The sequence below is a fragment of the Rhinatrema bivittatum genome, chromosome 13 (genome assembly GCF_901001135.1).
Source record: "Rhinatrema bivittatum chromosome 13, aRhiBiv1.1, whole genome shotgun sequence".
In the NCBI taxonomy this organism is placed as follows: Eukaryota; Metazoa; Chordata; class Amphibia; order Gymnophiona; family Rhinatrematidae; genus Rhinatrema; species Rhinatrema bivittatum.
In genome coordinates this window covers 20,880,228-20,905,414 of record NC_042627.1, presented here as the reverse complement: position 1 = coordinate 20,905,414, position 25,187 = coordinate 20,880,228, and the positions used below count along the sequence as shown (strand labels likewise).

At 44.8% G+C, this 25,187-nt stretch overlaps 1 protein-coding gene across 3 annotated transcripts in view; it reads left to right on the top strand.

The window, feature by feature from the left end:
• Nucleotides 1-25,187, top strand: part of ARIH1 (ariadne RBR E3 ubiquitin protein ligase 1) — a 199,873-nt gene that overhangs the window by 86,566 nt on the left and 88,120 nt on the right. For all 3 annotated transcript variants that reach the window (XM_029575813.1, XM_029575811.1, XM_029575812.1), the window contains exons 6-7: nucleotides 19,825-19,891; nucleotides 23,288-23,394. In XM_029575813.1, coding sequence (XP_029431673.1) covers nucleotides 19,825-19,891; nucleotides 23,288-23,394 — 174 coding nt within the window. The remainder of the gene's footprint in view (nucleotides 1-19,824; nucleotides 19,892-23,287; nucleotides 23,395-25,187) is intronic.

Genomic DNA, 25,187 nt, shown 5'->3' with positions numbered 1-25,187 from the left:
CAAATACAAAATTTACTAAATACAAAAATCAACTAATTATCAAGTAAAGACAAGTTACAAACTTTTAACTGAGAAATCACTTGTTTTGAATTGAAATATAGTCCAACCATCCTTTCTAATATTTTTTTTAGAAAGTCTATCTTGCTGAATATGTGAATTTGTGTATGCTGAAAATGCATTGTCATGCTGTTAATTATGCAGAAAGATATATAGATATATATATAGATATATTAGACACAGTTACACTCAACAAGGGTCAAATTAGCACAAGTTTGAAACTTGTTAGCAGTAGTGCTGGTCATCAAAGCTTCTAAGAATTGAAATTAATGCTCCCCTCTGCCAGCTGTGGGACATCTAAAAATACATTTAGGTCTTTGTAGCTGGTGTGTGGTTGTCATATGTAGGTGCATCTTTCTATATTATAAAGATGAAATTCTTCTATAGGGGCATCACTCCATTAGTTAATTATATCAAAATTATCTTTGGTTTGATTTAAGAGATCTTTGAGGGATCAACATTCTGATTACTTTCTCCATCCGACCTTACCCCTCTTCAAGAAGGAAGGGGCTGGATTAGGGAGCAGTTCTTCTCTCCTTTGCTTTGTCTACTCCAGTCTTAGCCTCACTCTGTCTTCTGTTCTCTGCAGGTTGCTTGTGAGCTGAGGGACTAGAGCAGGAAGCAGAGAGAGAACGAACTGACAGGCCGATAGAGTAAAACATACGCTCAAAATGGGTGCTTGTATTGAATGCACGTTGTCCTAAAGTGCTCAGTCGCATCCCCTGGTGCCCAATACAGTATTTAAACGAGACAGTGTAAAAAAGGGTGTGCACTAAGGGAGAATTGTGCATCTGTAGTCCTTTTCATCGGGGGCTCAGTATGAGCATCCGTTTTGTTCCACTTTTTTTTTTTTTTTTGTTTTTGCTGAGGTTGCTAGTGTGTTACATTAGGTGCCTCTTGCTGTGGCTGACTAAATTGTGTGGCCATAAGAAAATTTGGTTTCTTCTTGATCAAGTCAATAATGCATTTTATTTTTCTTCACCGCTAGCAGTAAATTAGAGTCACAATGATTCTGAGGAGGCATGCTTATCGCAAAATAGAAGACCATGGGTTTGGGGTTTTTTTATGCTTCTCAGGAGCCCTGGTCTGCGTGTTGACTTTACTCCACCTCCAGAGCTGGAGTTAAATTGCTCATGTTAAAAAGTGTGCATTGGGCGCCCAACGCGTTCCTTCATTGGGCAATAATAGGTAATGTCCTCATTTACATGGAATTTACATGTGATGGGAGCTATCGGATACACGGATGTGCTAATCTCCTTACTGCATCGGGCGCTAGTCTAGCGCACCCAAAACGCATGCCCAACTGCAAGTAAATCCAAATTCTAGGTAGGGTGCACTTTATTGCATCAGCCTAAGAGATTGAAGACAGGCATTCTGTAGCTCTCTTCAGATGAGAAGAGTTTCAGGTTCATTGATTAGAAATATAGAAACATGACAGCAGAAAACGGCTGTTTGGCCCATCCATCCAATTAATTTAGTATCTCTTTTAGAGATCCCCCTGTATTTATCCCAAGCTTTCTTGAATTCAGATTCTGATTTGTCTCCACCACCTCCACTGGGAGGCTGTTCCATGCATCTACCACCTTCTCTGTAAGGAAGTATTTCTTAAGATTTCTCCTGAGTCTAACCCCTTTCACCATCATCTCATGACCCCTCGTTCTAGAGCCTCCTTTCCATTGAAAAATGCTCATCTATATTTGAGATATTTGAATGTCTCTATCTTATCTCCCCTATCTTGCTTTTCCTTTAGGGTATATATGTTTAGATTTTTAAGTCTATCTCCATATGCTTTAGAATGAAGACCACTGACCATTTTAGTGGTTTAGTGGCCATTCTGTGGATCGACTCCATCCTATTTCTATCTTTTTGACGGTGTGGTCTCCAGAATTGTGTACATAGTATTCCAAGTGAGGTCTTACCAGAGGCAATATCATTATAAAGCAGATTGTAAATTATGCGGCAACTGTTTGGGGGCACTGACTATCATTCCATACTGGTAGGTGCACATCAGATTATCACATACCACTCCCAGGGTCATATTTAGCCATAGGTAACTACCTGGTGCCACATTTTCATAGATACTAGGGTGCTGTTGGCATACCATGATCTGGACCTATCACCGCCACTGACATATTTGAAAACTCATTGTGGGGCCTGTGAGCTATGACCTCACTTCATTCACAGGTTTTCTAGAGACAGCTTTTGTGGGACAAGTGAGCCTTGCTGTTCCTGTGCTTTCTTGCAGGCGTTTTACTGTGGCGGGTGACTCCCAAGATGAAGGGGGTATACAGAGAGAGCAGAGCAAGCTGGGCCACTGCCTGAGCCCTGGCAGCCCTCTGCATGAAGCCATCCAGTGGAGTAATGGGGCTGCAGGAACAGGTGTATGAATGTGGGTGCCACACAGGCCTGGCTCTGATTGGTTGAATGCCTTATGCCTGAGAAGGGACTATTCATCTGATAGTTTCTGGGGGGACCTTCTCCTTCCTTTTCATCCTCCTATCACTCTTTATTACCTGTGAGTGCCCAGACTTTAAATCTAGCCCTGACTGCTCCTGCAGGTTTGTGTACACCAAATGCATGACTTTGCATTTTTCACATTGAACCTTAATTGCCAAGCATATGACCATGACTCAGGCTTTCTTAAATTATTTTTTATTCTGTCTGATCTTTCAGGGATGTCCATTCTGTTGCATATCTTTGTGTCTGCATAAAGGCAAGTTTTCCCTATAACTTCTACAATATCGTTTATGAATATGAACAGAGGCATTGCACTAATCCCCTTTCTCATCAGAGTGAATTCCATTCACCACTACCTCTGTCATTTACACTCAATCAGTTTCTAATCCAGTGCACCATCTTAGGTCCTATATCCAGACTGAACTTGAATTAAATAGTACTTCATACCAGAAAAAAACCCCCAGTGATGGGCTAGAATGGGGCCATCAGAATCCCCTTGTTAACAAAGATGGTTAAAAATGAATTTATTTGTATATTGATTTACAGAAGAAGGCTAGATAAATTAGTTCCCTGTACGTACCCGGATCAGTCCAGACTGCTGGGTTTTGCCCCCCCCCCCCCCCCCCCAAAAAAAAAAATAAAACTCTGCCTTATATAGGAGAGTGCCACCTACAGTCCGGCAGTATTACTCTGTCTCCAAGCAGATGGTGGAGGTACAAAACCTACAGTCTGGTCAGGATATTAATTTTGGGGATAGTTAGTCAGATTAGTTGATAGTTTTTTTTCTGGTTGGATTTAGGAGATTGTTTCTTTAAAAAAAAAAAAAAAAAAGTGTTTCCTGTGGTCAGCCTCCCAGAGGGTCGGCAGGCCCTGAGAGGGCCATCCCCTGCAGGTTTGAGGCAGCTGCCAACAAGGGTTAAGGACCCTATTTCTAATTTTGGGCAGCATGGATGCGATACCGGGGAGCCTGGCTCACTCCACCCAGGCAGATCAGCACCCTGGACCACTTCAGGCAAGTCTCAATTTAAAAAAAAAAAAAAAGTTTATTTGCTTTGTTTTGTAGGGCCGTCTCTCCCCTTCTCTCTCTCATCGCAAGGGGTGGGGGGGTGTTTCGCCGTGTTTTTAGGTCTCGGGGCGGGGGGGGCTTAAATTAATTTTTTTTTTTTTTTTGAGAATTGTATTTCTTGCTGGCTCCTCCAATGCCGTGGTCGGCTGCATGTCGCGCGTGCGGCTCGACCCACGCGCAATTGTGCTCAGAATGTTTACCGGGTGTGAGTGTGTGTGTAGGTATCCTCCGGTGCAGAAAAGGCGAAAAAGTGCAGAAAAACAGGTCGCCGCGAGTCCCCTGCACAAGATCCTTTTTAATTAAGCACGGGAACAGAAGCCATTTTAGTCGTTCAGCTCTGCTACTCAGGCAGCCATGGGGCTCCTTGACAACAGGGAATCATTGCAGCCTGCTTCTCCTGTGCCGGAAGTCAGTCCTGAGGGGACTTCTGATACCTCCTCTGAGTCCTCCTTCATTATTTTTTTGCATAAAGCATTCAAAGCAAAGAAAGCAGGGAAGCTGCATGAAGGGGGGAAGCTTGACTCTCTAGGGACTAAGTCCTGGGCTCACAAGTGCGCAAAATCTCATAAGGGTGCGCGGGGCCTGTCAAGCCTAAGCGTCCCCTCCGCACTAGGGGTCCGCAGGGGGAAACTGATTCTTCAGGGCTGGACACAGATCCCGGAGATCCTGATTCCCAACCCCAGATCCCGCATGGAGCAGATGAGCCAGATCCGGACCCGCAACAGGCAGAGAGAGGCTCTCAGGCCGCGGATGGTGATGACCCTAAGGTGGTACACCTTTTTCGTAAGGAGGAATTAGCACCGCTTATTCCAGCTATCCTCACTGAGCTGGGTATCGACAGTCCTCCTGAGGAATCCAAACTCGGTAAGATGGATCCTGTGTTATACCTGAGAGATCCTGCTACAGCTTTTCCTTTCCATTTCTCTGCTATGGATTTGTTGTTTCGGGAATGGGATACCCCGGATCTCGGATTGAAAGTCAGTAAGGCCATGGATAAGCTGTATCCTCTGCCAGAGGAGGTCTTGGAGATGTTGCGGATCCCTAAGGTAAACACGGTGGTGTCTGCTGTCACCAAGAAAACCACGATTCCTGTCACAGGAGCAACTGCGCTCAAGGACCTACAGGACAGAAAGTTGGAGGTACAGCTCAAAAGGATTTTTGAGGTCTCAGCCATGGGAGTTCGGTTGGCTATATGCAGTAATTTTGCTATGAGAGCGGGGCTCCGCTGGGTACAGCAATTATAAGTCAGTGCGGGCTTCTCAGATGAGGAAGCTGCCCACGCGAACCGCTTGGAATCCTCTGTGGTTTACTGCGCTGATGCCTTCCACGACCTCTTACGGACATCAGCCAGGTCAGTGATGTTGGCGGTCTCCACCTGGAGGCTCTTGTGGTTAAGAAACTGGTCGGCGGACGTGTCGTCTAAGGCTCAACTGGGATCTTTGCCTTTTAAGGGTAAGCTGCTTTTTGGTAAGGTCTTGGAAGATATGATTCAGTCCCTGGGAGATAAGGTGCATCGTTTACCAGAGGACAGACCTCGCTCGCGAGATTCCTTTTCGTCTCAGGACAGACTCAGAGGGAATCGGCTTTATCGACCCAACGAAGGCGCCCACCTCTTCCTTTCGTTTTGTCCCTGCGAAGCAGCAAGCTTGGCCCCAGCCGTTTAGGGGCCGAAGAATCAGCAGACCTGGTTCGGCTCAGCCTTCTCCAGGGTCCAAGTCTACTCAATGAAGGGGCACCGGTCCATTCCTCTGTGCCGGCGGTAGGGGGCAGACTGTCCCTGTTTTTCAAGGAGTGGGCCAAGGTGACTACAGATCCGTGGGTGCTGTCCATGATAAAACAAGGCTATGCTTTAGATTTTGCACGGTGGCCCCGAGCAGCTTCTGCAGTTACGAGCGGCTTCTGCAGTTACGAGCCATGGTCCCAGTTCCTCCAGAGGCACAAAGAAAGGGTCGCTACTCCATTTACTTCATGGTGCCAAAGAAAGAAGGTTCCTTTCGTCACATTCTAGACCTCAAGAACGTGAACAAATGTCTAAAGGTTCCTCGCTTTCGCATGGAGACTCTACGTTCCGTCATTGCTTCGGTAAGAAAGGGAGAATTTCTAGCGTCACTGGATCTTACGGAAGCTTACCTTCACATAGGCATCCGTCCAGACCACCAAAGGTTTCTTCGGTTCTGCGTGTTGGGCCAGCATTTTCAGTTTCGGGCTCTACACTTCGGGCTGGCTACCGTGCCCAGGACGTTCACCAAGGTTTTGGTGGTGGTAGCGGCTCATCTCCGGAGGGAAGGTCTTCTGGTTCATCCCCATTTGGACGACTGGCTGATTCGGGCAAAATCAGTCACACTGGCCAGGGACGTGATTCACAGAGTACTACAGCTTCTTCAGTCGCTGGGCTGGGTGGTCAACCTCTCAAAGAGCAGGCTTGTACCCTCTCAGTCCTTGGAGTATTTGGGAGCTCTTTTCGACACTCAGAAGGGACGAGTTTTTCTTACCACAGAGCGCATCTCCAAGTTACAAGACCAGGTGAGAGGCTTGTTACTCGAGTACTCCCAGGGTCTGAGATTATCTACAGGTTCTCGGGTCTATGACTTCAACATTAGAGCTGGTGCCCTGGGTGTTTGCTCATATGCGGCCCTTGCAGTACGCTTTACTGTCCCGTTGGAACCCAGTGTCCGAACTGTTCCTTCTACCTCTGCCACTTACAGAAGCGGCGCAGGACAGTCTAGGGTGGCGGCTGGTGACAGACAGTCTATCCTGTGGGGTTCCTCTGGAGGTGCCTGAATGGACAGTGGTCACCACAGATGCCAGTCTCTCCAGCTGGGGGAGCAGTGTGCCAGAGGAGATCGGTACAGGGCCTGTGGTCTCCCAAGGAATCGCTGTGGTCGATCAATCGGAGATTCTAGCAGTACGGTTAGCGTTAAAAGCATTCTGCCCTCTACTGCAAGGGAAAGCAGTCCGGGTGTTGTCGGACAATGCGACCATGGTGGCGTACATCAACTGCCAAGGAGGAACCAGGAGCCACCCTATAGCCATGGAAGCGAGTCAGTTGATCAGCTGGGCGGAACAACACTGTCAGCATCGCGGTGTCTCACATTGCAGGCGTGGACAACGTGCAAGCGGATTTCCTTAGCCGGCATCATCTCGATCCCAGAGAATGGGAGTTGGCAGATGACTCTTTTCAACGCATATGCGTAGCGTGAGGCAGACCCAGCATTGATCTCATGGTAACATTTCGGCACATCAAGGCTCCGAGGATCTACGCTAGTCGACAAGAGACAGGAGCGGAAGGGGTAGATGCCCTGGTTCTATCCTGGCCCATCAACGTTCTTCTGTACTTATTCCCGCCTTGGCCGTTGATCAGCAGAGCACTCCGGATAAAGCGTCATCCGGCGTGAGCAATTTTAGTAACGCCGGAATGGCCGAGACGCCCTTGGTTTGTGGACCTTCTCAATCTAGCAGTGGCAGGTCCGCTACGGTTTCCAGAGATCCCAGATCTACTTCACCAAGGATCCGTTTGGAAGAAGTTGATTGCTTCTGTCTAGCGGCATGGCTTTTGAACGGCGCTACCTAAGTCGCAAGGGTTATTCTCCTGCGGTAGTTTCCACTCTCCTCCAGTCACGTAAAACATCCACTAATCTCGCATACGTTAGAGTGTGGAAGGTTTTTGAGTCTTGGTGATAGAACGGGTTGTTTCACCAACCCGAGCTTCAGTGTCGGATATTCTGTGTTTTCTTCAAAATGGTCTGCTCAAGGGCTTATCGTGCAGTTCCTTACGAATTCAGATAGCAGCTTTTGGTTGTTTGCGTGGTTCGGTGCAAGGCGGAATATTAGTGGCACATCCAGATGTAGCCCGTTTCCTTTGAGGAGTGAAGCATTTGCATCCTTCGGTCAAACAGCCTTGTCCATCCGAATTTGGTGCTTACAGCCTTGTGTGCCGCGCCCTTTGAACCTTTAAAGAGGACGACACTGAAGGATCTTACCTTGAAGGTGATTTTTCTGGGCGCCATTACTTCGGCGCATAGAGTGTCGGAACTCCAAGCTCTTTCCTGCAGGGAACCCTTTGAGGATCTCTGGTTCAGGAGTTTCTTTACAGATGGTTCCTTCTTTTCTGCCGAAGGTGGTGTCTTCTTTTCATGTCAATCAGTGGAGCTTCCAGCCTTTGGGGATTTAGACCGGTCAGATCCTTTGTCTGGGGAATTGCGGAAGCTGGATGTTCACAGGGCGTTACTGCGGTATTTGGAGGTTACTAATGAGTTTCGTATGTCGGACCATCTTTGTGCTATGGAATGGTCCTTGACGGGGTCACATGGCTTCAAAAACTACCATTGCTCGATGGATGAAAGAGGCTAACAGCTTGGCTTATTTGCTACGGGGTAGAGCTCTCCCAATTGGGCTCCGGGCTCACTCTACTAGGTTGCAAGCGGCATCCTGGGCGGAGTGTCACTTTCTCCACAGGAGATTTGTAGGGCGGCTACGTGGAAGTCACTACATACTTTCGCAAGGCATTACAGATTGAATGTGCAAGCTGCGGAGTCGGGAGGATTTGGAGAAGGTGTGCTGCGAGCGGGCCTCTCTGGATCCCATCCCAGGTAAGAACAGCTATGGTACATCCCAGCAGTCTGGACTGATCCGGGTACATATGGGGAAAGGAAAATTAGTTTCTTACCTGATAATTTTCATTCCTGTAGTACCAGTGATCAGTCCAGAGTCCCGCCCGAACAGTCATGCAAGTGGGGGAAGAGTCCGCTCGTTTTTTTTCTACAGAGATTTGATTTGATTAATCTCGAGTGGTTCTACAGGTTCAGATCTTAGAGGGGTTCAGTGACGCGGTTGTAATTTTTTTCTAGTTCGAGTTAGTGTATATAGTTATGGTATGTTATGGGAGCCATCATGCTTTGACATTACGTGATACTGCCGGACTGTAGGTGGCACTCTCCTATATAAGGCGGAGTTTTGTTTTAAAAACCTCTATCTCCATCTGCTAGAGGGGAGGGCAAAACCCAGCAGTCTGGACTGATCTGTAGTACTACAGGAACGGAAATTGTCAGGTAAGAAACTAATTTTCCTTTATTAAATATTATAGATCAATGTATAACATGGGTCCTACATATATCTACATTTTTGTAGCAATTCATATACATAGATCCCGTAATACAATGTAAACCCATTTGTACCATGAATTCAGGGATAGTTCTATAATGAGGCAGGGTGAGTTAACAAAATTATAATGGTGACAACAAATGCCCCCAAAAGCACACCTGTCGCAGCTGCCTCACTTTGAGGAGGAACACTAACCACATACAGGTGCTTCGAGGCATGGCAGGCCATGGCAGAGCTCATCCTATCGTGACCTGAGAAGTCCCTGGGGCCATGGTGAAGCCCATCCTTGTTGAACCCAAGAAGACCCTGAGGCCTGGTGGAGCCCATCCCATCATGGCCCAAGAAGTGTCCCAGTGGGGCATTGAAGAAAAGGCCCAAAAGAGAGGGGAAGCCCTGAGAGTGTGTTTGTGAGAGGGAGAGAGAGCCTGTGGGAGTGAATGGAAGATGGTGGATATGTGTGTGAGAGAGATTGTTTACCTGAAAGCATGTATGAGGGATTGTTTGCAGGGTGTGAGAGCCTGTGTGTGTGTGTGTGCATGTATATGTAAGAGAGAAAGAGAGGGTATGTGAGAGAGAAAGAGGGTGTACTTGAGAGCCTGGGTGTGTGGAGATAATTTTTGAGAGAATGTTCCTGTGATTGAGCTTGTGTGTATGAGCATGTTCTTGTGATTTGAGCGTGTATGTGTGAGCATGTTCTTGTGATTGAGTGCGTATATATGAAAGTAAGTTTGTTTCCCCTTCTCCTGCTAATCCATGACAACTTTAGACCATCTGAAAGTTAAAAGTTGCCAGATATAGAGAGCAGAGAATTTTTGATTCTTTGTTTTAATTATTGGGTGGTGTTTGTTTTGAAATTTTATTGGGTTTTGGAAAATTAAAAAAAAGAACTGAGTATAATTATTGGATGTATTTCAGTATAGATTTACTGTTAATTGATATTTTATATTGGTTTTATTTTGAGGATTCTGTTTTTGCATTTTTGCATTGCATACAGAGTCTGGCTTTTTTGCGATTTACAGTTCAGTTTTTGTCTGCACATTTCTATTTATACTGTATTTTTCGCTCCATAAGACGCACTTTTTTTCCCCCAAAAGTGGGGGGAAAATGTATGTGCGTCTTATGGAGCGAATATAAAAAAAAAAAACCAAACAAAAATCTAACAAACCCCCCCCCCCCCCGACTCCCCCAAGACCTGCCGACTTAATTTCCTACAACCCCCCCACCCTCCTGACCCCCCCCCCAGACCTGCCAAACGTCCCTGGTGGTCCAGCGGGGGTCCAGGAGCGGTCCGGGAACGATCTCCTGGGCGTGAGCTGTCGGCTGCCAGTAAACAAAATGGCGCCGACGGCCCTTTGCCCTCACTATGTCACTGGGACCGACCGCTGCTATTGGTCGGTCTCAGTGACATAGTGAGGGCAAAGGGCTGTCGGCGCCATTTTGATTACTGGCAGCCGACGGCCCAAGCCCAGGACACCGCTCCTGGACCCCCGCTGGACCACCAGGGACGTTTGGCAGGTCTTGGGGGTGTCAGGAGGGTGGGGGGTTGTAGGAAATTAAGTCGGCAGGTCTTGGGGGGGTCAGGAGGGTGGGGGTTGTTAATTTAAAGGGTTGGGATGGGGGTTTTTCTTGGGGGGAGGGGTTCCCAGAGAAAGAAAAGTTTTCTGATCTGGGGAGTGGACCGAAATGGCCCTCCCCAGACCCGAAAACAAAATGGGGAGAAAAAAAAAAGCTATGCACTCCCCTAATTTGCTCCATAAGACGCCCAGACGCAGAGCCGGTTTAGCACAATTTTTTTTTTTTTTTTTTAAATTTCCCCATCTGAATCCTAGGTGCGTCTTATGGTCAGGTGCGTCTTATGGAGCGAAAAATACGGTACTTTATGGTCTCTTTATTCTGTATTTGGCAAGGGTCTGTCTGTGTTCCGCTTGTAAGACTGAGGTGAAGTATTCTGTTAACTAGCTTATAGTTTCTGTGTAGAGATCTTATAGCAGCCTGACTTGTTCTTTTTTCCTAATAGGTGGTGGATTTGTGTTTTAGGGCATGGTGTAATATTTGCAGTGTTGCCTTTTCATAGGTAGGATTTTTACTGAGTGGTGACTGTTCTGTTTCAGTATGGGAAGTTTCCTATATTGGAAAAGTAATAGTTTACTCATGACTTTCTGAGGGCCAAGCCCACATCCAACACGCTTTATGATAGGCCTAATACCATATGAGTTCAAGTGTCTTTTTTGCAGGGTTTTCTGTATGGCACCACAGTAGTACATGTAAATATAATGTATGTGTTGTAAGTGATAGTTCCTGTTTGTACTCCAGATCAGTCCAGACAAATGGGTTTATGCATCTCTACCAGTAGATGAAGGCAGAGAACAAAATTTCAAGGCACTGCTACATAACCGAGAGTGCCACCTGCAGTGTCTCAGTATTTATCTGTCTCCAGCAGATGATAGACGTGCAAACCTGCATTCTGGAGTTCTAAAATGTTAGGATTTGAATAAGAAAAGGATTCGGCTCCCCGAGGTGTTAGGTTCCTTCGAGGACCATCCTGGGGGGGTTGGTGACCTCTGTCTGAACTTGGCCCTCTTTGGCAGGTGGGGTTGATAGCCAGGGGCCCTGGTCCCCTCACACCCTCTGGGCCCTTATCTCCTCGGTGTACCTAGATCCTCAGTAGCCTCCAGAAGCAGGAAAGTGCTTTCTCTTCTCTTCCTTTCCTGTGGTGTGGTGTTACTTAAAAAAAAAAAAAAAAAAAAAAAAATTTCCACTAGGGAAAGACAGCTGCAGCATGAGCAGTGCGGAGGAGCCAGGAGGCAGGCAGAGGAAGTGGGCTGAATTGCCTGCCTTTGTCGGGGCCAGGTGAATGCTGAACTTCAGCACCGGTCAGCAACAGAAGCGTTTTCATTGGCAGGAGTTATTTTTAGGCCCAACTGCACTGCCATGCCGACTCCCATGCAGCGCGGCAAACTTTGTCACGGCTGTGGTTTGGGCTCACCTCAATTTGGCTGCGTTTTGTTGCTATTGCTCCTTTGTGAGGGGGGGGCTGGGACTTTGGCCAGACCCCCAGGGGGGTGGCAGAAATGAGAAGGCAGATGGGCTGGTTCTGGAAGTCCCGGGGGGGGGGGGGGTGCAGAGGAGCCAGCGGCCTTTTTGACAGCACATGCTGAAGCTCCAACAGCCATTTCAGGTCCTCGGGACTCCCCTCCCACTTTGTGCCTGGTGGAAAAGGGCCCCGCTGACAGCAGGGATGGGCTGCGGCTTGGGGAGTTAGTGATCCAGACTCTTCCTCTGATCTGGAGCTTTTTTCTCTGGATTTCATGCTGTTCCTCCATAAGGCTTATCTAGCCAGGAAGGAGTTGGGGTTGGGAAGTCCCAGTCGGGCAAGAAGGCCAAAAAGCCGGTGGAGTCAGGTGGAATCCTGCATTCACTGGGGCTCAGGCAGGCTATGGAGGAGGAAGATTCGTCGGTTGGAACGGATGATCCAGATCAGGGGCTGGGGGATCCGGTGGATCTGGACAAGGATCCTGCTGGTGCCTTGGAGGATCTGATTCAGGTTCCAGTCCAGGATCCGGTGGATGCATTGGGGATCCCATGCAGGGTCCGGATGTGGTGCCGTTCATGGAAGGTGATGCCCCATGTGTGGTTCGCCTATTCCGCAAGGAAGAGCTGGGTCCCTTAATTCTCTAGGTGATTGAGGAGCTGGGGATTAAGGTCACCCAGGAGGACTCGGATAATGATGGGGTGAATCCGGTCCCAGAGGGATTAAGGAGATCCCTTAAGATCTTTCCGTTGCCAAAGACAGTGAAGAAGCTGGTAGATCAGGATTGGGAGTCTCCCAAGGCTGGGCTGAATGTAGCGAGAGTTCTGGTGAAGCTATACCCCTTGCCAGAGCAGATCTTGAAGTCGTAGAGAATTCCCCAAAGTGGATGCAACCATGTTGGCAGTCACGAAGAAGATGACCATCCTGGTGTCCGGGGCAGCAGCCCCAAAGGATATTCAGGACAGGAAGCTGGAGATTCTGCTCAAAAGGCTGTTTGAGGTTTCGGTTTTGAGTTTTCATGTCGCAGTGTGCAGAAGTTTAATGCAGAGAGCCTGTTTGTGCTGGGTGTAGAAGGCACATGACAAGCGGTCGGGCTTGGCGTCTGAGTCTGTGCAGGTGGCCCGCTTGGAGGCGGGAGTGGCCTATGTGGCCGATGCTCTGTACGACATGATCCAGGCTTCCGCCAGAAGTATGGTCTCAGCTGTGGTGGTGTGGAGGCTCCTTTGGCTGCATAATTTGTTGGCGGATGTGTGGTCTAAGGCATATTTGTCGAATCTCTCCTTCAAAGGGAAGCTGCTCTTTGGGGAGGATCTGGAGCAGCTCATGAAGCAATTGGGAAAATCCAAGGGTAATAAATTACCGGAGGCTTACTGGCGTTTCTTTCACTCGTTCGACATAAGTCAGTGCGAGTGTTTTTGGGCAGCGTTACGACAGTGGAGTACATCAGTCACCAGGGTGGTACAAAGAGTCGTCTGGTAGCATGGGAGGCGCAAGAGCTGTTTGGGCAGAAAAGCTCGAAGATCTTCCACATCAATGGTGTATGTCCGAGTCATGGTGTTTGCACAACAAGGTGCATCCGATAAAGGTGGACATTCCGCATATTCTAGTCTTTTTGCAGAATGGTTTGGTGAAGGGTCTGACTTATAATTCCCTTCGGGTTCAATTGGTAGCCTTGGGATCCCTTCGATCCCATGTGGAGGGTGTCTTTGAAGGATTTAACCCTGAAGGCTGTTTTTCTGGTGGCTGTCTGTTTGGCCAGGCGAATATCTGAACTATAGGCGTTATTGTGTAGGGACTCTTGCCTGCGTTTTTCAGAGAATGGATTTTCTTTACATACGGTTCTTTCCTTTTTGCCTAAGGTGAGGTCCTCTTTTCACCTTAACCAATTTGTCGAACTTCCAACCTTTCAAAATTTGTCAGCATATTCTCTCCTATGGCAAGGGAGCTTCACTTATTGGATGTGCGTCGGATTCTTTTGCGATATCTTAATGTGATGAATGCCTAATATAAGAAATTGCCATGCTGGGTCAGACTAAGGGTCCATCAAGCCCAGCATCCTATTTCCAACAGAGGCCAAACCAGGCCACAAGAACCTTGCAAGTACCCAAACACCAAGAAGATCCTATGCTACTGATGCCAGTAATAGCAGAGGCCATTCCCTAAGTCAACTTGATTAATAGCAGTTAATGGACGTCTCCTCCAAGAGCTTATCCAAACCTTTTTTGAACCCAGCTACACTAACTGCACTAACCACATCCTCTGGCAACAAATTCCAGAGCTTACTTGTGTATTGAGTGAAAAAGAATTTTCTCAGATTAGTCTTAAATGTGCTACTTGATAACTTCGTGGTGTGCCCCCTAGTCCTCCTATTATCCGAAAGTGTAAATAACGATTTACATCTACTCGTTCAAGACCTTTCATGATTTTAAAGTCCTCTGTCATATCACCCCTCAGCCGTCTCTTCTCCAGGCTGAACAACCCTAACTTCTTTAGCCTTTCCTCGTAGGGGAATTGTTCCATCCCCTTTATCATTTTGGTTGCCCTTCTCTGTACCTTCTCCATTGTAGCTATATCTTTTTTGAGATGCGATGACCAGAATTATACACAGTATTCAAGGTGTGGTCTCACCATGGAGCAATGATATTTTCCGTTTTATTAATCATTTTCTTCCTAAAAATTCCTAACATTCTGTTTGCTTTTTTGACTGCTGCAGCACACTGAGCCGACGATTTCAAAGTATTATCCACTGTTTTTCCTGGGTGGTAGCTCCTAATATGGAACCTAACATCATGTAACTACAACAAGGGTTATTTTTCCTTATATGCAACACCTTGCACTTATCCACATTAAATTTCCATTAAACCATGTCTTTATATATGCTCTACGATTTTGATTTTTAGAATAGTTTCCACTATTTTTCCTAGCACTGAAGTCAGGCTCATTGGTCTATAGTTTCCCGGATCGCCCCTGGAGCCCTTTTTAAGTATTGGTTACATTGGCCACTCTACAGTCTTCAGGTACATTGGATGATTTTAATGATAGGTTTCAAATTTTAACTAATAGATCAGAAATTTCATTTTTTGACTTCTTTCGGTACCCTGGGATGCATACCATCCAGTCCAGGTGATTTGCTACTCTTTAGTTTGTCAATCTGGCCTACTACATTGGAAGTCTGATCATCTGTTTGTCCTCTTCAGTGGAGCAAAGAAGAGGGGAGTAAGGCTTCCAAGGGCACTATTGCAAGATGGTTGAAGGAAGCAATAACTTTGGCTTACATCTGTAAGGGCTGGCCGGAAGGGTTGAAAGTGCATTCCACCAGGGCACAGGCAACCTCATGGGCGGAGTGTCAGTTGCTTTCTCTGCAGGAGATTTGTCCAGTGGCGACATGGTCTTCTCCACACTTTTACCAGACGTTACCGCTTGGATGTATGAACGCCAGAAGAGGTGACTTTTGGGGAAAGTGTCTTGCGCGGGTCTTTCGAGTTCCCGCCCAGAATAGAAGGACTTGGGTACTTCCTACTTGTCTGGACTGATCCGGGGTACAAACAAGAAAGGAAAATTGGTTCTTGCCTGTTAATTTTCCTGAAGTACCATGGATCAGTCCAGAGACCATCCCCATCTTTCAAAAGACATCTTCGCTTCTGGATGTTGCTGAGCTGGTATGTGATATACTCAGATTAATGAGAAATGTACATAGTTTGGTATGTGTGTTTGTTTTAAGTCAAGAGGGCCTAGTTTCAGGGGGCTCCAACTTTCTCTGTTCACCCTAAGGTTTAATTTGGGGGGTTTGTTAATGTAGACGTCTTGGCTAGGGTACAGGTCAATACTGAGGGATTGCAGGTGGCACACTCAGTTATGTAGCAGTGCCTCAGTTTTATTCTCTGCTACCATCTGCTGGTAGGGATGCATAAACCCGCTTGTCTGGACTGATCCGTGGTACTTCATGAATGAAAATTAGCAGGTAAGAACCAATTTTCCTTTTTACATCCAGAAGTCTACTTCATGTAAAATCTTCCTTTTTGGATCAGGAAAGGGGTTAATAAGAAATTTGAAATTAAATAAATGCATAAATTTTAATTGTGCTTGAGGGCTGGGTGGGGGGAGGACGGCACAAGACTCTTAAGATTCATAGAGCACTGGCCCTGAGAGAGTATGCTACACACAACCCCCTGCCCCCCCACATACCCACACCATTTGCCTATGTCCCACATCCCCAAGGGGAGATGATGGGAAAGCAGGTAGCAGGGTTGCCAACTTCCTAGAAATATTATCACTGAAACACTGTCTGCCACTCCACTCTACTCCCCTCCTGTCTCCCCCTTTCCCCAACTTTTCAAATAACTGCAAGGGCCAGATTCCCTGGCCCTTTCCTCCTTGGCTCTTTTGGTGATTTGACCTGTTGTGTATTGGGGAGGTGGGAGGAGCATCATCTTTTTCCTCATCTCAGGCAGCAGATTGCCTTGAGCCACCCTACATGAATTTCTCTCTTTATTATACTTAGGGGACTCCTCTCTCTGTTGGTGTAGTTATGGCGGCAGTATCTTTTCAGCACACGCTAGTTGGTTTACAACATGCGTACTTTACAAATAGCACATGCAAAATGTCTTAGTGTGCACTATTTGCAAAATATGCACATTGTAAAACCACTGTTGCACGCTGATATAAGCAGGGATAAAAGTGAGCCACCGCAGGAGCTGACAGGGAAGATGGGCTGCAGCACAGAATCTGGTGGGGGAATTCACTTCTCTCCACATATGCAGTGGAAGTTTGCAGACCCCAGACTGGAGGAGGCAACAGGGAATGCACCAACCTATTTTCAACTGAAGCAGCAGCAAGGGACAGATCGCATCGAGCTTCTGAATATCAGTAAGGTGAGATATGGTTCCAGCCATGTGTGCAGGGTGACTGTGCTGCTCAGCCTGCCCTACCTTCCAAAGGAAGTTTTTGGGGGTGAGTAGAAGAGAGTGAAAGGATGTTGGGGGGAAGAGTAATGAGATTGGGGTGTTGTAAAGGAATGCAGAGAGAAGGGAGGAGAGAGTGAAGACCCTGACTATAGTGCAGGCACTCCAAAATCCATAATATAAGTGAACAGGCTTTGAATTCACATGACCAGATTCAATAAAATTCAAGAAAGGCAGCCATTTTTTTTATGACTATATAGTTTTATTTTCTCCTTTCATACAAAAGGTTTTCCGTTGCCATAACATCTCATACTCTTCCAAACCAGTCATTCAGGATTGAGGAAAAGCATTTTATACTGTGCATACAATATGCAGACACTATTAAGTGTTTGATCAAGCTTCCTCTTCAACTAGCCAGACCAATCCAAACACATGGGTTATGTCCACCACCCAGCAGATGGAGGAAGAGCTTAACAGGCTTACTGATGTTATCTTACATAGGCTCCTGTGCTACCCTCAGCTTGCCAGTATTCTCTGTCACCAGCAGATGGTCCACTTTTTAGAAATGTGGTACAGCAACTAGTGACTGCTCATCTATCTGGACTACTGTAATGGACTGCACATGGGTCTTTTCCAAAATCCAGAATTCAGTAGCACGAGTAATTTATGGCAGTCTGACACATAGCAGCATCTACCCTCCTACAGTCTCCATTGGCTGCCAGTTAATTTAGGGACACATTTTAAGATTCTATGTCTGGTTTTTTGGTCACTGACAGGCTTGGGTCCAGGTTATTTGGAAGATAAATTGGAGTGATACACTCCTTCACCGCAGTTAACATTCTAGTAAAAGGTTGCTTCATGTTCCTACTTTTAGGAAAGTGAAAAAAAATCCGACTTAGGGCCCACTTATTTTCAGTGATTAGCCCATCTCTATGGAATAAGCTCCCAATTATTATTGGACAAGTCAACAATTTTCTTTTAGGAAACTACTTAAGATGTACCTCTATCTGGAATTATGAGATGAGCGAGCAGATTGCAATCTGAAGATGTAGAGAGAAACAGATGTTTTTGTTTTAGTTGCAGTTTTAATATGCATGTTGTTGTTACACCAGTTTGTTCATTTGTTTAATGCTGTACTTTGCCTTGGGCCATCTTGTAAGGGTGGGTATAAATATAATAAATGAACTATCTTTGAGTATTCTCACCAAATATGTCACAGACCCCTCAATGTGACATGCTCTCCAACACACTGCTGGGGGCATATGGATACATTCTGTACAATTTTTGTGATACGAGGTACCATCTGTATAATAACTTATACCCATTCTCAGAACATGGTAGAACAAGCAGAAAATTCCCCCACTCGTCCTGATATCCTCCCACTATTCCTCAGTCATTCTTAATTTTGCTTCCCAGTCCTTTTTTATATCTAGATTGTACCCAAGTATGCTGCTTCTGGTTTTTATATAGACCTGATATTAACCCTTTTGTCGACTTAGTTGACACATGCTTTAAAAGATGAGCTGCTGGTGGAACAGGACTAGTGAGAGCCTGTTAAAAAGAAAATAGTGCCTCATTAGGAAAAGAATCTGAACTTATTGGTTAATAATACGGTAAACTGGGAGTGAGTATGTTTGAGTAGCAGGAATAATCAAAGCATATTGGTTTACATTTTTGGAGTTTAGAAGCAAGGAACAAAGATGTCATCCTTTCACAGAGTAAGACTTGCCACTTTTAGAGTATGGGGGTTCAGAGTTTTTTTGGCAAGCAGCCTTATAATCAGTTCAGCTGTTAGTGGTCCTGTAGTGTACTTTTTCTAAGCTTAAAAAGAGAGACAAACAGGCTTATATGTGCTAAGATTATTCAACTTGAGGCTATTTACTGTCAAGAAAATTTGACCGGGGTATAAATATATTGATGCACCAGACGTGCATCTTCCATAGAATCTTTTTACATCAAGAGTAATAAATGAAAGGAGGAGACATCCTCTGAAGCAGAGAGGGTGGTGGATGCATGGAACAGCCTCCCAGTGGAGGTGGTGGAGACAAAAGCAAACATGGGATGAAAACAGGGGATCTCGGAGGGAGTGATGGGACTTATCAAGCTAAATTGGTTGGACTAATGTGCAGGCTAGATTGGCTATACAGACTTTTTCTGCCATCATGTTTCTGTGTAAGCAGAGGGGAAAGTAAGCGAGACCACCTTTTAATGAAAAGAATGCTTTACCCAGAACGGTGAAATTAGGCAGTGTTTTGCTCTAGCCCTAGACATCAAAAGTAAATTGAACAAGATCATAAAGGAAAGATATTGATGGGTATACTAATGTGGCAAGATGATAAAGAAAAGAGCTAATCCAGGAACTTGAGATGATCATCAGATGTAGTCTGGAATGACTTTGTTTTCAATAGTACAGATGCACTTTTTTTTTTTTTTTTTAGTTTAGTTTCCCCTCCTGCTCCCTTGATTGCCATGTAGAGATAATTGTTAGATTGCTATATAAAGGGCAGTAGGTTTGCTCTCTTGGCAACCTGTTTCCCTTGAATCGGCACTCATGGTTAGGCCAGAGGTAGGCAACTCTGGTCCTGGAGTGCTGCAAACAGGTCTAGTTTTCAGGATATTCACAGGTCTAGTTTTCAAATATATCTCATGCATATTCATTGTGGATATCCTGAAAACTAGACCTGTTTGCAGCACTCCAGGACCAGAGTTGCCTACCTCTGGCCTAACCACCACCTTTGAGTGCTGATTAAGGGAAATAGAATCCCTGGTTTTGATTTTTATGTAAGAGAGGGGGAGAGAGCCAGAGAATGAGGAGGCATTTCGGTTTATATCATTGTTTTGGTCCATGTTTGTTTGTTTTTTTTTTTAATCTTGGGGAGAAGGGTTGTTAGCTTGCAGACTGTAAAAATGTTTCAATAGATGAGCATCTAAACTCTGCAACACAGGGTTAGTAGGTGGTAGGATGATGCTGACCAGGGACATGAGAAGAGGGTGCATTGTCTTCGTATACAGATTGTTGCCTTTAAAGCCACGCAAGTGTGTACATGCAATTGTTGAATTATTTTTGTGTATTTGGGTTTCTTTTTAAATGTTTAACAGGTTAAGAATGCACATACCATACAGTTATATATCTTTAAAAAAAAAAAAATGTGTAAACATATTTCATGTTAAATGATACAGGAGCTAATTTTTATTTTTTTTCTCCTTTGCAGGCGTCTGATTAATGATTCAAAAGTTAAGTTAAAGTATCAGCATTTAATAACCAATAGTTTTGTAGAGGTAAGTAGCTTCTGGCTTGAATTCAGCTCTCTCGGTTGGCAATGCTCTGGGTTTGCTAGCTCCAGCTCTGGACTGGCTCCGGTAGTCTAGCTTCAGCTCCAGATTACTACAGGAATCTCTACTCTGGCTCTGGAGCAGTTCAAAACAGCTGTACCAGGCTCTGGCTGCTTTCCCCTAGCTCTGGAGCCACAGACCAGGGGGGGGGGGGGAAGCGGTGGGTGAGAGGGAAATGTGAAAAAAAAGTTGGTCCTGTAATCTTAATATTTACTAACTGATGTTGCTGGGTAATAAATATTCCAAGAATTATGCATTTGAATGAAAGAAAGATACTTAAGTTTATTAAACCTGAATTGTTTATTTGTGTAACAAGTCAGTAACTGTCATAATGAATAGAGCTGGGAAGGTGAAATTTTTCTTTTTTTAAACTGGCACAGAAAGTACAACTAAAACTTCCTAAACAAAGATTTTCCTTTTTTTTTTTTTTTTTTGTCCCTTGTCACCTGACCTCAGTCACCACACATGCTTAGGAATTTAAACAGATTATATAATCAACTTGAAAGCCAGAAAAGGAAGTCGTCATAAAGATTACATTAATAAAAATGTTCTTTCCCAAATAGTTGTAATGAAGTTTGTTTTTCTCCTGACCTGGGTTGCATAATACATGTCACTTTTCAATAAACTTTCAGTATTTTAATGAAGCAGAGAGAGTGGAGCAGCTCCAAGCTCTGGAGCCCTGCTCATGAGCGTTACAAAAAAATAAATAAATGAATTGACTATCTCTTCCCCAGGTCTTGGTGCCAGAGCAGGCCATTCCTACTCCCTGTTGAATAGAGGAAATGAATGCACTATTCTGATTTAAAGTGTTTTCATTGTTTTGTTGGATCGCATAAAGAGCTCTAAGTCTTAAAGAAGTTGCTCAAGTGGTTGCATCAAGAGTTTAATTTTTATCGACAGACGCCAGTATAGCTATGGTTCAGCAGTATCACAGCATAAAAGAACTATGAATTAACCAAATCACATAGAAATTTGGAGACATGACACCAATAAAAGTTCCTTTACTTGCCTAATCTGCACTATGGTTAGAACTGAGAGAACCAAAACAAGTACACAGTTCATAAGTGTCCCTTGACTCAAATATTTACTCAACATGGACTATCTGTTAAGTGGTTGAAATTATACACTGTTAGTCTCTCCCGACGCAGCTTTGGGCGAAACACAGGTCTGTGTCTTGGAGTAGCCGCTTTTCACCTACAAAGTAATAAAGAAGATTTCTTGAGAAATATTATTTCACTTATGGACTGTGTACTTGTTTTGCATCTCCTTTTGTTGTGTGGATGATTTTTTTGGAGTGCAACTTTCTCTCCTGTATGTTTGTTAGAACTGAAAGAACGACACAACAAGAATTTCAGATTATCAACTATTGAATCTTCATATTCAACCAAGAAGGGTAGCAGCTGGGCATGCATTGATTGGTACTAAAATGTTATTGATTTGTGTTGAGCAGGATTTTGGAAACTTAAACCAGAAAGCATAAGAGCTTTACTGTAACAGTTTGACGGAGGGTCAAGTAGCCATTCATGTGTATAGCCTAAGGGCCTCCCTGGCTGAAATAGTTACATGTCTTTTAAGAGGGTATCATGCAAATGTGGTGGACTGACACAATCTCTCAAACTTAGTAAAACTTGGTTTATCCTTGCTGGCTTTGCTCATTCATATAACATAAGGTGAACAGTGACTTCATATGTTATGTTAACTATTTATATCCCGCAATATGTCAAAGGTTTTAAGTGACTCGCAGTAAAACATGCATAATTATAAACATACATTTTAAAACAAAATAACACTATAAAACAGCATTAAAGCATGTGCAAATCCAAATGGGCAGTATTTATTTATTTTATTTATTTAGCGTTTTTTATATACCGAGGTATAGCAGAGTTGCCTTCACTCCGGTTTACATTATAACAAACCAGTTACATTTAAATTTGACAGATTACATTAATCAGACTGAGAAACAGACATAAAAATTAGTCTAACAAACAGCAGGATATATTACAAGTAAGGTATACTGAAAAAACAGGGTTCATAGATAATAGGATATATCTGTAGTTAGAGGGCGGGATAAATTGTCCTATCGGTAGACTGATAGTTATGAGATCAAAAGTCCGAGCTGTCAGTAAGAGATTGGCTTAGTAGCCAAGATTTTAGTTCTTTTTTAAAAGATTTAGGGTTTTCTTGACCAGCGAGGTACTGAGGGAGTGAGTTCCATAATTTTGGGCCGATGATGGAAATGGCTCTATTTCTGGTGGAAGAGAGTTTGGCGAGAGGGAGAGATGGAATCACAAGTTGTATTTTACTAGTTGTTCTTGTAGTGCGTAGGGATTGGTGGATATGTATGACGTCAACAAGAGCAGAGTAATCTGCTTTGTAAATTGCTTTCTGCAGTATTGAGAGGACTTTGAATTCGATTCTTTTCTCAATTGTGAGCCATTGTAGTTGGTTGAGAACGGGAGTGATGTGTTCAGATTTTCTTTTCCCCGTTAAGATTCTGGCAGCGGTATTCTGAAGAAGCTGTAGTGGTCTTAGGGATGACTTGGGTAGTCCAATTAGAAGAGAATTGCAGTAGTCCAAACAGGAGAATATTAGGGCTTGAAGGACTATTTTGAAGTCATGGGGATGAAGCAGTGGTTTTAGGTGTTTGATTACCTGTAATTTGTGGAATCCTTCTTTTGTTCTAGTTGAGATGTGTTTTTTAAAATTTAGATCATTGTCCACCCAGAAGCCTAAATCTTTAACATTGTCTTTAAGTTGGATGATGGAATTGTCAAATTGGAAGGGTGGAATAGTTTTAGGTCCGGAGTTTTTTCTGGCGATGAGTATGCATTCAGTTTTGTTCATATTTAAACATAATTTAAGTTGGATTAGTCTGTTTCTGATTGTGTCCAGGAGAGAGGCTGCACTAGACATTGTATCTTCTAACGAGGAGGAAATTGGAATAAAAATTTGTATATCATCGGCGTACATGTAATATGTTATGCCAAGACTGGATAAAAAATGGCAAAGGGGAGTAAGGTAAATGTTGAATAATATGGGTGAAAGTGCTGATCCTTGCGGTACACCTGTTTCAAGGGGGATGGTGTTTGATAAAATGTTGTTGTAGGTGACTTTAAAATATCTATTTTTGAGGAAGGATGAAAACCAGCTGAGGGTTTTTTCTGTGAGCCCGATGGATTCAAGAGTAATTCAACATTCAAGGATTAAAATGCCTGCACAAAAAACAGCATCTTTAGATATTTTCTAAATTTAATGCCTTGTATATCTATTATAGATGTCTTAAACATTGCTTTTTCTAACCATCTTCTTGTACTAAACTATTTTCTTGTCTCTCTCTTTCAGTGCAATCGACTGTTAAAATGGTGTCCTGCCCCAGACTGCCACCATGTAGTTAAAGTTCAGTATCCTGATGCTAAACCTGTTCGTTGCAAATGTGGACGTCAGTTTTGGTAAGAATAGCAGATCAAAACCTAGATTTTTATTTTCTAGTAAACTTCAAGTAGGCCAAAAATGGTACACGATTTGAGTGGAGCAAAGTGAAACCCCTCGTACCTGCCATTTTTTCCAAATGCAGTCCTATACAGGACAAACTATATGATCAATTCTTTACAAGTTTTGCATGCTGATAAATCTAGTTTGGAATAGTGACATAAACATTTAAATCAGTCACCATAGGTCTTTCTAGTGAGTGTATTCTGTTAAATAGACCAGAAGTCCCCAAACTACATCCTGAGGACCACATCCAGCCTGCAAACCAACTTTTTTCAGCCTGCCAAACTCTCCCTGCCCATGGCCAAATCGGTGAATAGAAGGGAAGGGAATATGAGAGTGGGTGAGAGAGCAGGAGGCAGTGTTTGTGAGAGGGGGGGTGGGGGGGAGGCAAGAGGAAGGGAATGTAAGAGGGGAGGGGGAGAAGAACAGAAGAATGTGAAGGAGGCCAGAATTGAGAGCAAGGGAGTTGGTATGAATGAGGGGGGAGAGGAGGGAAAGGGAGGGATGAAGGTGGGAGTGATAGGAGGGGAGAAGTAGAGAGAAACCAAGAGTGTATTATGGGAGCGTGTGCACCACAAATGCAGCACCCTGCCATTCGTCTTCTTCAAGGAACAGATGATGAAGAAAAGGGGAAAGCTGCAGAGTTGACAACTTCTGGAAATATTTTTACTGACACCCTATCTACCGTAGCTCTGTGGGAATCCTCCCCCCCCCCCCCCCCTTTTCCATAGTATTTCAAAGCACTAAAAGGGCCAGGCTTGGAGGTGGTAAGAGGTTGCCTCAATCTGCCCTCCCCGCCCCCTTCAAAACTCAGTCCTCTTGATAATTTGACACGTCACCTGTGACCCTTAGAAAAAAAAGGTTTGGGGACTCCTGATGTAGACTATGTGTATTACCTAGCAACCAGCTCGCATTTTAAAGAAACTCACACTTGACATTCCTCAGATTCTTTTACCTAAAATATTAAGGGTTCTGGTGATCACTTCAACACAACAGCACATGCGCGCGCGTACACACAACTGCACGCACTGACCCTGCAACAACCGTGGTAGGACGGGCTCCAGAGACTGTACGAAATGCAGGATTGCTGAAGTGGGTTTGAGAGAAGGGTGTGAGTGAGAGAAGGGGAGCATGGAGGGGGACAAGCAGAGAGTACAACGGGGAAATTGTGTGTAACCACATAGTCTTCCATCTCCCCCCCCCCTCCACACACACACACACATCCCCCTGAAATACAAACACTGATCCCCCTCACACTTATCTGCTCCACACACACCCCCACCTATACTATTGCCACCACCAGCAACCCCCCCCCCCACTCACACACACACACAGGGAGAGGGTGGAAGAAGTGGAAAGTGGGGGGGACAACGACAAAGTGAAGTGTCAGATGGAAAGTATGTTTGCACACAAACCCAGGCCCAGCATAGCCAATACACACCTTTTATCCCACCAACACCCCCTATTCACACCTTTCATATCACTCCCTACACCACATCACTGCTCTCTACATACACGGTTGTGAGGAAGCGGGAAATGGAGAGTGTGTGCACATTTATTTACCCCCTCCTGCCGCTCCCTTACTCCAGTGCTACCCCCTCATGTATCTCAGCTACACTACCAACACGCCACTCATGGGGGAACAAAGCGTAGAGTGCAAGAGAGAAAATGCCCTCACCCCACTCTCCCTGTGAGCCTATTGACCCACACACACTTTCACACTATTCCCAGTGAGCCCCACAAACACATG